General features: G+C 52.9%; 1 protein-coding gene across 1 annotated transcript in view; it reads right to left on the bottom strand.

The window, feature by feature from the left end:
• LOC117645776 overlaps positions 1-13,493 on the bottom strand; it is a 101,753-nt gene that overhangs the window by 40,881 nt on the left and 47,379 nt on the right. Inside the window, exon 2 of the mRNA XM_034386181.1 lies at positions 5,312-5,359. Within this exon, the coding sequence (XP_034242072.1) occupies positions 5,312-5,359 (48 nt within the window). The remainder of the gene's footprint in view (positions 1-5,311; positions 5,360-13,493) is intronic.

Genomic DNA, 13,493 nt, shown 5'->3' with positions numbered 1-13,493 from the left:
AATTGACCAACTAAAGGGAGCTTTATTTCTTCGATGCAGCAGAAGACGAATTTCCCGAGGGGACAAAAACTAAAAGCGGCGAAACCACAGGCTAGCCTGTATAAATTATCGCGGGGTTCTCCGGCAGGGTAGTCGTCCCGCCCAAATCGTATCACCATCACCATCAGTGGCCGCCCCTCCATGTCTCAGTGGGGATCGCAGTTCGCATCGCCATGGCGAGGCCCATGGCGAGGCCCATGGCCGGGCCCATGGCCATGGCTGCCCGATATTGTATCTCTGATTCGCTCATCGCTCCGGGAAAACTTGGCGCCAGTCCACGCCACTGCGAACGCCACTGCGAGTGGGAGGGGCGGGAAAGGTGCCGGCTGGGTGGCGAGGCGTACGGCGGACCGGCAGACGCAGAAAAATGCACTGGAAAAGAATAATCCCGCTTTTGCATGCCCAGTGCCGACTGTTGCCTCTACCTGCTTCTTAAATTCAAAATCTGGATTTGAAGTTAATTGTAGAACTATGGATCTTACATATCATTTCCAAAAAGTTCTTAAAATTCGTAACTGGCTGCTTTTAACTATAAGAAGTGGTTTATGTTAATTTTCAAAAGCAAAGTGTTATGAAAACTTAAATATGATTCTGAATCTCTGCATGAAACGTGATAATAGTTTCATTAAAAGTTTCATCTCACCATCTCTTACTTGCTTAGATGTGTGTTTGTGTCACAAGCTGTGCAATCACACCAATGGAAGACATAAGCCCAAGAAAAAGACATTTCCGAACCTCCGTGGAATTGATATTTTTTCATAGGGCAGTTTAATTTACGTCCACAGAACTCTTTTTCTTTTCTATTTGTGGCCACTGAAACAGTAATTTTTTTTTAAATGGCAAGCAGCGGGACCGTCCAAACGAAATGATGAACCGAGGCCCGAATTCCCTTTCGGAGACCCATAATGAAACGGCACAAGAGTAACGGGCCGTCGTATTGCGCCAAAAGGCCGTTATTAAAAACGACGCTTCCCCGCCTAACTCGTTTAGCACCGCGTAGCATCGCGGGGAACCTGCGTGCCCCGCACAGTGGGCCAGCAGACCGGCGGAGGCAGTCGAAGTCCCGGACGCGTTTTGAGCCCCAGAGTCGCCACAGGGGGTTCGAACCGAAGGTGTGACCCCACCAATGGATTGCTCTCCGAACGAGGAATCCATTGGTGGGGTCACACGTTCGTTTCGAGTCCTGTTTAGCGACGCTTGAGCTCAAAACGCATCTAGATTTTTGGCCACCGGTCTCCTGGTCAGTGTGACACTGGGGCAGTGTTGCCGAACAGTCGAACATACCGCCAACACAGACACCGAGGCGGCTGCTTGCGTGGGGCGTACACTCCCCGACACCGAACTTTCCCGGGCAATGGCACGACACTTATGTCACTACACTGTCAGTCCGTCTGCGGGGCCCCTCACTCTGCCAGTGTGCTAGTCGTAACGAACGGGCTTGTTAGGGGCAACCTGGCTGTGCCGTTCGAAAAGCTCCCGTCCTTTCTTCTCCTTCGCCGCGGCAGTCTCGGCGGAGCGAGAGAGACAGCGTGGAGCCTCGGTGAGGTCGAACGCCGTGGGGTGGAGAGAGGCCCTCTGACAAGGCTGGAAAAGAGTTTCCAGGGAGGGAGTGAAAAGACTCAAAAGACGGGGACAAAGAACTACTCGACGGGTTTCTTTTCGCCCGGTCGGAATCAATATTGATGCGGGCTGCAAGCGCTGCAAGCTGGCAGCGGCCGTGGCATGCAAAAGAACTGCAGCCGCAACCATTTTTGTTCCATTTTCCTGGAAAAGTTGAAACGGAGTTCGAAATGACGTCACGATGCGGCAGACCGCGGAGGAAGGTTTTGACAAAACGCGGTCTGAAAAAAATATTACGGAGAATCAAGCCGAAACTGCAAACACAAAAAACGTCTTTCTATTCTGCTGAAGCGATGCACGTGGCACCCGAGTGTCGAGCACGATGTAAGTGCGACAACAAAGCAGTGTGCCAATTTGCCGGAGAGCGCCAATTTGGGACGCCAAGTTTGGGGAAAGTTTTCCCTCTCACTTCCAGTCACCTGCCAGCGCCACCCATGCGCGTGGAGCGCGTAACGACGGCCAGAGCTGCCACATAGGTAGGCAAAAATTTGCGGCAAGTCTGGACAGTGTTTGCCAACCGCAGCCTGCCTACCTCCCGAGAGGTTAAGTAGTAGTGAGGCCTCAATCAGGGCTTGGTCTTGAAAGGTTGCCTTTCAGGCAGGCTTAAGAAAAAGCACATTGGGTCAGAAGAAAGACTGTAGCCAAACTACTAGACGCGTTTTGAGCTCCAGAGTCGCTACAGAGGACTAGAACTGAACGTGAGACTCACACTCGACCAATGGATTCCTCGTTTGGAGAGCAATCCATTGGTGGGGTCACACGTTCGGTTCAAGTCCCATTTAGCGACTCTGGAGCGCAAAACTCGTCTAGAGTTTCGGCCGCCTCCATCGGTCTTCTGATCCACTATGCTGAGGATGGCATCCAACCCAACACTGGCGCGCCGAGGTAGAATTTTCCCACTGATGTGGCAGCACTGCACACAGCAGTGGGCTGGCTGCGCGCTGGCCCAGTGCAGCCAGCTGCTGGCGAGCCCAGCGGGCGGCTGACTCCTTTCATATTTTATTTTTAAATAACCCCTCGGGACAAAATGAATCGGAGAAAAATGGGGAGTGACTGGTGCAGGCGGGCGAGGCGCTCATTGTTGACGCCGTAATGGCCGCTCGAGGCGACCGGAAGTGCCTCAAGCACCTGCATCCAGTGGAGTGGAGGGCCGTCCCACCGCGGCCATTTAATTGCTGCACGCCAAAAGAAAAATCGAAAAGATGCCTCGTGGGCCAGAAGACCGGTGGAGGCGGTCAGAACCTCGGACGCGTTTTTAGCTCAAGAGTCTCGAACCGAACGTGTGATCCCGCCAATGCATTGCTCTCTGAACGAGGAATCCGCTGGTGGGGTCACACGTTAGGCTTGATGCCTGTAAAGTGACTCTGAAGCTACGCGTCGAGAGTTTGGACGCCTCCACCGGTCTTCTGGCCCACTGTGCAGTGACGTCCCGAAGCGATCACCCTTTCTCATTGGCTGAGGGCAACTTGATTTGCACGCACCTGGAAGCAGCAAGCAGTAATCTGATTCCGAGAGCTGTTTTCGTCGCTGTGGCTCCGCACTACTCAAGGGGCGTCCCTCGTAGGTGGGAGAGCGACGGAGCTGCCGAAACGACTCTCAGCCAACAGGCAGGAAGTGCCGCAAGGCTGATGCAAATGGAGAAGTGTCGCCTGCATGCGATTGCCTCGGATTGCTCGCCCGTCCCCGGCGCGCCATCCATTTGCAGAGGCTGCCGAGGTAGCCGGCCGAAAAATGGCGGGGAAAATAAGAAACACGGGCGGCGGCCCACACCGTGATTAAGTATGATCGATCAGCGGACGGAAAAATGCGGAGGAAAGACCGACCGCCCGCCTGCTCCCTTCTCGCTCCGCCCAGGCCGCTCCACCACTCCCTCATTTGCACAGCGGCGCCGCAGTGACTCCGTTTACGCAAAAGTCGGACTGTTTTTCTTCAGAAGTTGAGCCCGTCCCCAGCGTCGCCGAACTCATTGGAATGTTATTCTATTGATTCGACAAGGGCCACAGTCAAATGCCACAAACGGTTGCTGCGAGTTCAGGTTCTGTTTGGAACTGTGGCTGGGCACTCTGAATTTGCCACGGCAATGCGTTGGCGGTGATTTCTGTACAAGGAAAGTTTATGCAGTACACAAGTGAGTAACTCTGGCCGGTACCCGAAGCACTGAAAAGCCAAGTTGCCGTCTTGCGTCCCGTTTGTTCCACATGGTGTAAACAGCACAAAGCTTTCGCCGCGGCAGTTTCTTCCAGAGTGGATGCTTGTACCCGGAGCCCCCTCAGTGTGTGGGACAGCCCGGAGCAGGGCAGGGCAGCAAGTTTTGGGACAGCCTTACTGCATGCCTCGCCCCTCGCCGCCTATCATGCATGCTAAGCCGTTGGCTCATGCCAACGGGGGCCACGCCGCGGAAAAGGCAGCAAAGTTTTCGGCCAGCGTCCTTACATTCCTCACATTCCCTAAAACATCCCACTTATACACCATTTTCCAATTTAAATAACAAAGCGGAAGCACTTTGCGCATTATACAAAGATATTCTCCGCCGCCCAGTCATATATATTTCCAAAACAACACAAAAATTATTTGCAAAAAGTGCTGCCAGGAGGTTTGCGAAACTGTTGCCAGCAGATATGCAACAAAGGGCTCACTTGGCTGGCAGATGCTGGTGAACTGCACACTTGGGTCGCTCGGTGGTTTGTATGGGCATACTGCCGGGGCATAAGTGTGTGTGTGTGTGTGTGTGTGTGTGTGTGTGTGTGTGTGTGTAGGAACATCGCGCGTCGTGTCCGCGAAGCTGGCGCCATAAACGTGGGCAAAATAGTGCATGGTCGCAGTCCAACTGCAAGGAGGGGGCCGGGGGTGTGGTTTGGGGGTGACAGCGCGGGGGAGGGGGCGGTTTTCTCCCAGCCATGCACTCATCTGAACCTCCGGGGAAGATAAAGTGCTGCAGGGTTGGCAGGGGGAGGGGGGATGTTGGGGGCGGTTTTACGCGCCCGACAGCAATAACTAGACGCGTGCCGCGCCAAGGCCAGGGCCGCCGGGGCCGCCAGGGCCGCCGGGGCGAGTCCACCGTGATTTGGAGCTTTATGTGACGCGATGCAACTCGTCTGCGCCCTCGCCACTCTCACAGGCCCCCACATCAACATGTTTACGAGCTGGACCCGCAAAAAAAAAAAACACGTATCACCTGACTGGACAAGTGATAGGGGTCCGCTCATTTTCCCATCGACGATGATGCTTCCGATAGAAACAAAGCCTCAAAATGTCCCCACACTGAGCAGTGTCGGTGCAGCACGGGGTGCATCCGTTTATCATGCGTGCAGAAGGTGTTGCTGGCCGCGCCTCCAGTCCCCGAGGGACTCACAATTCACAAAAGCAAATGGCATGGAAATTGGGCCTGATTTTCAATCTGCATATCAAACTGCAATCTCGCAGCGTCATCAAAGGTATTTACATACCGCAGTAATTAGGCGAGGGCTCGATTGCTCCTCGTGATAAGTGAGGCGGAGGGCCAAGGGCCTGGAAGTGGCCGAGTTGATTGAGCCACGCGGAGCTTTTCGGCATTCGTGGCTCTCCGCGGGCAAATCACGTTACCCGTCTCCATCTCCAGCTGGGTTTATCCATCTCGAGGGATTAGTGTCCACGCCGACCCTTTCGTGCTTACCTTGAGGCCGGCAGTTTGGGACCAGCACCAGGATGAGCAGCAGCGGCACTGAAACGGAGAAAGGCAGCCATTAGAGACGCACTGAACAGAGGCAAGTTAAGAAGGAAAGGTGTGCGCAATCCCAATGCATTATCGTAAAAAGTTTATGAATCCTTTCGGGTGGAGTGTGCTGGCGTCACGAAGTCACGGGCAATTGAAACACGTCATTGTCGCAAAAAAGTTACACACGACCAATGACAGGCCATCAACGATAGATCAAGCCGGGAATGCCTGGGCCCGCCGCTAAGACTCGCTGCCTGATATATCGGTGGCGCAAAGACGTGTGTTTATAGGGCCAACAGCGCCGCCGCCCCAAGCGGAGTGGAGCCAGGTGTTCCAGCCAAGGCTTCTTAACCCTAGCTCCCGTCAGCTTCCTCGCCAAAATATCTATTGCACTCGAGAGGTTTTGTTTTGATCCGGCCAGAGAGGGAGAATGGGAATATATTGTGGTCTCGGTTTGAGCCCCCGAGCATAAATTTGCAGGTGCTAAAAAGCGGCAAGGGATTTTGCCCCGCCGGGTGTCGAGGCGGAGGCCTTGAGCCTCGCTCCTTGGGGCGTGCCTTGGCAGCGACGGCAGCGAGGTGAAAAGGGATCACCCGTAAACGACGCTCTTCCGGCAGTACTGTGTGCTGTCCCTTCTGTAACAATGTAGCATGCTGGTCGATTGGCGAGTTCAAGTTCAAGGCATCTCTATTTCTGTAAGAAACTCGTTGACTCACAACGACCCCACCTGATGATAAGGATTAATTCGGTCGCTTTTCAGTCATCGGCATTTTTCAAACTCAAACTGGTTTCAAAAATATCCTGACTTTAGGAGTGATGGTCGCATATTTTCCATTTTTATCCAAGATTCGTGTATGTCACTGGGTCATGTCACTCCCTTAAGCAGCTGAAATTAAAGTACCGGCTGGAATCCTCCTATCCTTAGTGAAGATGGATTGTATTTTGTGTGGTTATAACTCTAATTTCCCCTAAATGCTTGATGCTTTTGTTCTCCCATTTCTTCTTTTTTTTGTCAGCGTGAAATTATTAACGAGCTTGCATTGGAGTTGCAGTGGTACTCCGCTCGGGGACGCCTCGCCGCGCCCCGCCGAGCTTCGTCCGCTGCTCCGTCTTTGTTTGCCAACAATATCCCTTTTATTCCTTTGCGCCTCCCTCCTTCTTCTTCCTTCTCTTTGTTTCCCCGCGCGGCGCAACGCGGCGCAAATCCGTAAATCCGGCGGCACGGCGATGCAGCACTTGGCTTATTGAATCTGGGCCGCCGCGGCGGACGCGCCGACACGGCCTTGTCGATAACCACGTACCGCGAACAAAGTGACAAGACAAATTTCAGTTTCAACATTACAATACAACGGTAGTTGTCATTTTTCAAATCACATTGTTTCACAGGACTTAATTCCTCATTCAACAAAAAGTCTAGCGATGACGCCTTTTCGTAACTATACAACACCTTGTCATAAACCAAAATCACAACACAGGCTGTGGGGTTCTTATAATGTTTTAAACAGAGCAGTTAAACCACGCGGAAAGGCCGCTGTCAGAAGTTTTATAACTCAAATAGAAAGACGGCTTCATTCTGATTTTCCTCGCGTTGAGGTGGGGAAATTGAGCGCGGCGACTCGTGTGATCCGACGCGTGAACTCAAGTGAGCGGTATATCTCCTGTTCCGGAACAACAAGGAGTTTTGTTGTTGTTGTGGGCGGCCTTGCTCCAAGCCAACAATGCATCACACCTCACACAATGCAGGCTGGAAGGGCACGCGGCTCGAACAAAATGGACCTGTTTTCCCTCTCAACAACGCTCCTCCTCCCCCACCATTGTTTTTAGTGGGAGGGAGATAGAAGGTGTCCCAGCGATACCCCGCATCATAGGGGCTAGCTGTGTTCTCGACGCAAAAAGGACATGTTCTGGTGAATAAAAAAAGGGTTCGTGTTTGGCCCTGTTTGCCTACACTGCTTGATGTGCTGGCTGGTTTGGTTCCGTTATTTACGGCTACAAAGTCGTTTCTGTCGAGCAGAAATTGACTGTTGCTGTGAAACTTTTCAGCCATTTGGGAAACCCTTACAGCAGCTGGTTGACAGAAATCCGTTCACTGAAGAGCTAACCTCCAGAGCCATATAGTGTCCTGGAAAGTCCATCGCTATTCAGCAAACTAAATATACGCACCTGCGAAGCGAGACATCGTTTTTGTCCTTCAGTTCCTGCAGATTCCACAAGTACAGGTTTCGCAGTGTCGTCATACATATTCAGCTCATGTTAAGCAGCAGGGCAGCCAGTGGCAGCAAAAAAGGGCCTAGGCGACATCGTCCGGGTCGCCACTTTCGACGCGGCAGGGATCTTGGGGGCAGGCGTCCCGGCCTAATCCGTCACGTCACGGCTTTTACGGTGCAAGTTACCCCGAGCAGCAACACCTCCCAGATAAATTCTGAGAACTGATTCTCCCTCTGAACAAGTCATGGTTAAGAAAGGATTGGTTCCGTGGTTAGTGGAAGCTCATTGTAAGTAGTAGGAATTTAAATTGAGCTGCGAGGGTTTGGGCGAGGCCCGGCGCGGTCCCTGATGACCTTGCTGTTATGGCGCTTCTTTTCTGTGGAGCGGCGCCTAGGCGGGCCATTTTCGCATCGCGTGACTCGCAATGAGGAAGATGATGAATCGTCGTGATGGAGGCTGTGCCAAACTTGTTGGAAAATGCGAGGAATAAATGCAAAACTCGAAGGCGCGCCGCAGTCCGGTCCGCATGGTCTAATTGAGTGATGGGGTCACGTCTCCAGTGACTCCCTTTTCTAATGACCGAAGCAGCACACAAATGTTTTCTTTGCAGTGGTGGGTCCAGAGCTGCCGTTGGGGCAAAGCAGCACTTTTTGGCCTCTGCCAGGACCAAAATGTTACTTTTTGACTTCCTTCCAGACGGCAACCAGGGGGCCGAGCGAGGGGAAACATTAATTCGTCTATTTGCCTCCGCCCTGGATCTGCGCTTTTTTCGCAAAGGAATTGACAAGGTTTGGCTGCATGCGGGTGGGAGCGAGCTCTGATGTCAAATTGTGCGTTTCTGGAAACGCCAGCTAATTTCATTGACGCGTGATGTTTTGAAGAGTCCCATCCCACTGGACTAATTGATTGAGGGTTGTATTGTGGATAATGAAACACGCCAGTCCATCAAGCTGCCCGGTCCCGCATGCAAAGCTGGACGGCTGTCCGGCCCGGCAGGCCCTTCCACCCCGATTTCCTGGATTGCGGGTTGCAATCGCTTGGCTGTGGTCAGCATTGATATAGCCAACACCTCGCCGCCATACATAAAATGTAAAGACTCGTTTCTCTCTGAATGTTATACACTACTTTCTTATCTTTGAATTCGGCAATTCCTGTCTCACAGCCATGGTACGGTTTCAGGCAACACAAATACCAAGGAATTCGATTTTCCCCATTTTGCGATTATTTGCCGGATCGCTCTCTCATGCTGTTTGGTACATGCAATCTGTGCCGACGTTTCCCAGGAAACCACAGCCCGAAAACCATGCTGACAGAATAACAGAGATTCGTGGAAAAATGCAGGAGCGGCCTTCTCGCGCACACTTCACAAATGCAACGAGTTCGAGATTGAATAAACCGCCTGAGCTGGAACTCCGTGTAACTCTACAAAAAGTCAAGGAAACATTGTCGTTAAAAGCCGACCTGTAAGCTGCGCTGTCCCTTCGCGTGTTTTGGTGCAGTCATCAGCCTGCCCCACCCTCCGTTCGTCTGCCAGCCTGCCTGTCTGTCTGGCCCGCGACATTTTGTCACCTTAAAAAGATGACGCCGCAACGCCGCTGGCAGCGCCGTGACAAATCCTTATCGTCACGCGCTGTGGGGTGCGTTCGCGGCGTTCGAGGCGTTCTCAGCAGCCACCGTCGCGCCCCACACGCAGCCCCTGATGAGCCAGCAGCCTCCTCGGGCGTCGCTCAAGTCGCAGCAATGACTCCGTGGCCACTGTAAAAGTAGATTTCTCACAATGTTTACTTAAATTTTTCTTCCAGGGACGTCAGCACACCCAGGGTTGATCACAAATTCCTCACACCCACGAGCTGAGCATATAAGGTTTTGTCTTAATTTCATCGATGCGTGAGAGAAACCGAGGTTTCAGTGATGCAATTGTCCACCGGGGTATTTGTGAAAACGTGACCACAGACATTTTTTTCAGTGGGATCATAGTTTCCTGCATCTTACAATCATGCATTCCCCCCGGCCGCAAACATCGTTTGCTGACACGGTCCGTCTGGATCCCTCTAGTGGCGTCGGGGTGGAGCTGAACGAGACAGCTGTGGAGGCGGACGGACGAGGAAGGAGACGGGGAAAAAAGCGGAACAGAAAAAGAGTGTGTCACAGTGTTACTGTCAGTCTTAAACGGCAGGGGATGGGGCTGCGTCTGCGTCAGCCCTAAGTCGGGGCGCGGCAGCGCTGCGCAGTCTGGACCGTCTCGACGGTCTCGACCCAGCCAATGTGCAGCGGCGGCACGCGCGGCTCAACTCCACTGCCGGCAGTCTGCCGCAAGCTGCACAGGCAGCGTGCCGATAGTGAAATTTTTAGACATATGGAGGGCAAAGTTTTTGACAAGACATGATTCAGAAACCAAGGCTTTTTTCAAAAGCATTTTTCTAAAATGGGATCAATTCTAGAAAACGGTTTTACCAAGAGTGTGCTCAAAATTCCTAGACTGGCGTTCTGACCCGTTGCCTTCGCACGAGAACCCCCGCGAATCTCGGCAAAGCATCCGCTTCCCTGACGGCCACTGACTCGCTCGTCGGCGCCCACACCGTTTGTTTCTGTAGCGCCCTGGGCGGCCGGGGGCCCCAGCCGGGCGCCCCACTGTAGGCCGAAGGGCCGGAGGACCGCGATGAAGCGAATCGCTTTGTTTGCGCACACAAGCGGATCTGCCCAGCAGACTGAGAGTCGTTTTCGTCGCTCTGTCTCTCTCGCGCCTGTACGGAGCACCCCATGAGTGCGAGAGAGACAGAGTGCGCCCCTCAGTCTGCTGTGCCCCGGATCCGTTTGCCGGACCGCACCCGACCGGCGGCTGGTCGACCTTTCTCGACCCCTTTCCCTTCCCCCACCGTGTCCCCGTCGCCAGACGCACCACGCCAGCCGGTCCTCATCGCTTCCGTCCCACGCTGACCCGTCGCACGCCAGGCGTCCGGTTCAATTTACAAGCCTCGGTCGGTTTCGACTTTTTAATTAATGACATTGAATCGAGCTTCCTCTTGAGTGCCTTTGTGTGTCCTCCCCACACCTGTCCCGTCTTTTCAGCGTCAGAATAAACTAGCCAAAAAAAGGACGCAGGGGAAGAAAAGAATGTCCTTATCTATTGAGCCATCATTTGCACTGGTTTTCCAGCAGAAATTGAAAATCTGAGTGCAAAATCCTTATTAAATGCATGTCAAGATGCATGTGTGGACAGACAGCTCCAAGACACCCCATGGAGAGTAAAAGTCTCTTGGCCACGAGGACAGCCTCACGGTTAGACTCGGTCGAGAAACTTAAAATGACTTGCCCATAGGTAGTAGTTTTGCGACTGATAAAAGGAACCGGAACACTGGTAAAGAAAACAGAACATTGCTTTAAGTAATTCAGAAACGCCTGCTTTTTTTTTGGGTAAAGTGCATTTGAACGAGGACCGACCAGCGACGCCAGCTTGCCACACCTCTCGACCCTTCCCTCTTGACGCAGCGCCCTTCGCGCACATTCGCGAGGAAGAGGGGACACGTCTTGTCAGCAAACCCACAAAATATGGACACGGCAAAAAGAAAACACCCAGCAACCAAAACAGCCCGTTCAACCCCAGCAACCAATTCTTTTGTTTTCCCAGGTTCTGGGTCCCCGAGACATTTTTTTTTCTCACTGTGCACGCCAAAGGGACCTTTTAAACAGGGGAGGGAACCCCCACCATTCACTTTTTTCTATTCTTTTGAAACTTCCCGGGGTCTCCCCAGGTGTTAAAACTTCCCCCGGCCCTTTTGGAACTGGCCCTGGTAGCGGTGTCGCCCCGCCTGCCAGGCCGCTGGAGGGGGGGCGGGGCGGGGTTTGGGAAAGGCGCCACTGCTAAATTTACCAAGGGGGCTAATTTACTTAGTTCCCCACCGGGGTTTGGGGGTATCAACGAGTTTTTAAACGAGGAAATTTTTCCGAGGATTTAAAAATATAAATTATATATTATATTAATATATTAATAAAAAAAAAAAATAATATTTTAAAAAATTTTTAAAAATTGCCAAAAACAGGGCCCGCTCCTGGGGGGCAGATTTTTTGCGCAGGGTGTTACCCCGGGTCCTTGCCTCCGCGAAATGGACCACCATTATTTCGACGTTGAACATCACCTGATCCGTGCTGCGGTGTCCTGGTTGCGCCGCTCCACTCGTTAGGCAGCCAACACGGCGGCGGGAACGACAAGGCCCAACCAACAGGCAGCATGTTCTCTGCTTTCCATTTTTGCAAGAGGTACCTTCTCGCCTCGATCCCAGCCCCCCGAGGACGTCCACCCGCCTCACAGCACGGCGTGCATCGCACCAACAGGTCTCCACTCGAGGCGTTTCTCGGACAGAGGGCCACTTAGAAGGCGCTGCATAGCTTGCGTATGCAGTACACCTTCACAGTCCTTTCAAAACGGGCACCCGCTCCAGGGCCCGCTCCAGGGCGCGGCAAGAGGCCTGGCAGCACCTCCCCTGCCCACCCCACAGTGGTCCAGAAGACCGGTGGAGGGGCAAAAATCTGCACGCGTTTTGAGCTTCAGAGTCGCTAAATGGGTCCCGAACTCAACGTGTGACCCCACCAATGGAATCCTCGTTCGGACAACAATCCATTGGTGGGGTCACTCGTCGGTTAGCGTCCCATTAGCGACTCTGGAGCTAAAAACGCGTCTGGAGTTTTGGCCGCCTCCACCGGTCCTCTGGCCCACTGTGCGCCCCTTCCACTCGCCACGCGTGTGTTCCTTTCTAGCCCCCCTCGAGAGTCGTGGCTTCTCCCCGTGTCCCCGGCGGGGGGTCCCCGAGTCCCCCGGCTTGCACTCGCACACCTCCGCCCTCATCTATCCTCGGCAAGCCTTGCGCCGCAGCAGCGAGGAATGAATTTATGAATACGCTTGCCCGAGTTGGTGAATCACCGCACGGGGTCCGGGGGAAACGGGGCGGGGGGGGGGGCGTTGTGGGGCAGAGGTGAAGGGAAGAGTGTAGTGGGACGAACACAACAAGGGTGGGCGTAGGAACCCGCTAAAAATGTATTAGTGTGACCGATTGGTGTGCAAAGTGTCGGCGAAGGTGGTAGTTCAAACAGAATTGATTTGGCTTGGTTCACATTCTACGTAGTATAAAAAACACACGCTTCTGTCGACGAAACGTACACTGTCAAGGCAATTGCACAATGTTCCTAATGTTACCGCTCTCTCATCCCAGGCATTACGAAGTGCCTGGGATGATGGTTCCAATTAATCCCACTAAGCCCTCTGAGCAACGCTCGGGTAATCGATTAAAGAACGAAGCGATGACACGGCTGGGATGAAACTTGACCAGTTCCCCGTCTCCCCAGGGGTGGTTTCTTTCCGAACCAGCGGAAGCATTGCAAAGCAATAGTAGAACGGAAAATTTTCACATTTTTTCCGAGTGGGTAACCAATTGCGTAATACCCTGTACACAAAAACCGTGCATTAAGCTGCACGTGATCGTAATACAATTTTTGGGCCAAATAATGTGCCATTGACTTCACTTTGCTCGCAGTGTTGCCAAAGAAAGTTTTGTCAATTTCCAAAAGAGTGCCTTGGAATCAGCACTCGAATTCCAAGGGAATCCCTTGCTTTCATTCAAACTCCCTAGGATTTGAGAAAATCCCCTTAAATACCAAGGTGAGACTTTTACCGTGACAATCGGTTACAACTTAATTTGGTTTTGCCAGAACAAAATAGAATCGTCCAGTTTTCAGACGGGAGTTGGTTCGTTTACACTCCGAGCAGAGAGAGCGTGATGAAAAACCCTGATATCCCGATAAAAAGTAGAGTGTGCAACCCCTCGAGGGGGACGCCTGCAGTCACGCGAGCGTTTCCGGCGACGTGGGTAGATACCTCTCCCTGAAGAAGCGGTGGGAGGGTAACGCCCCATCCATGCCTGCTCCCCCCCCCCCCCCC

Source organism: Thrips palmi, unplaced genomic scaffold (assembly GCF_012932325.1).
Source record: "Thrips palmi isolate BJ-2018 unplaced genomic scaffold, TpBJ-2018v1 HiC_scaffold_10, whole genome shotgun sequence".
Classification (NCBI taxonomy): domain Eukaryota; kingdom Metazoa; phylum Arthropoda; class Insecta; order Thysanoptera; family Thripidae; genus Thrips; species Thrips palmi.
This window is presented reverse-complemented; position numbering and strand designations above follow the sequence as displayed.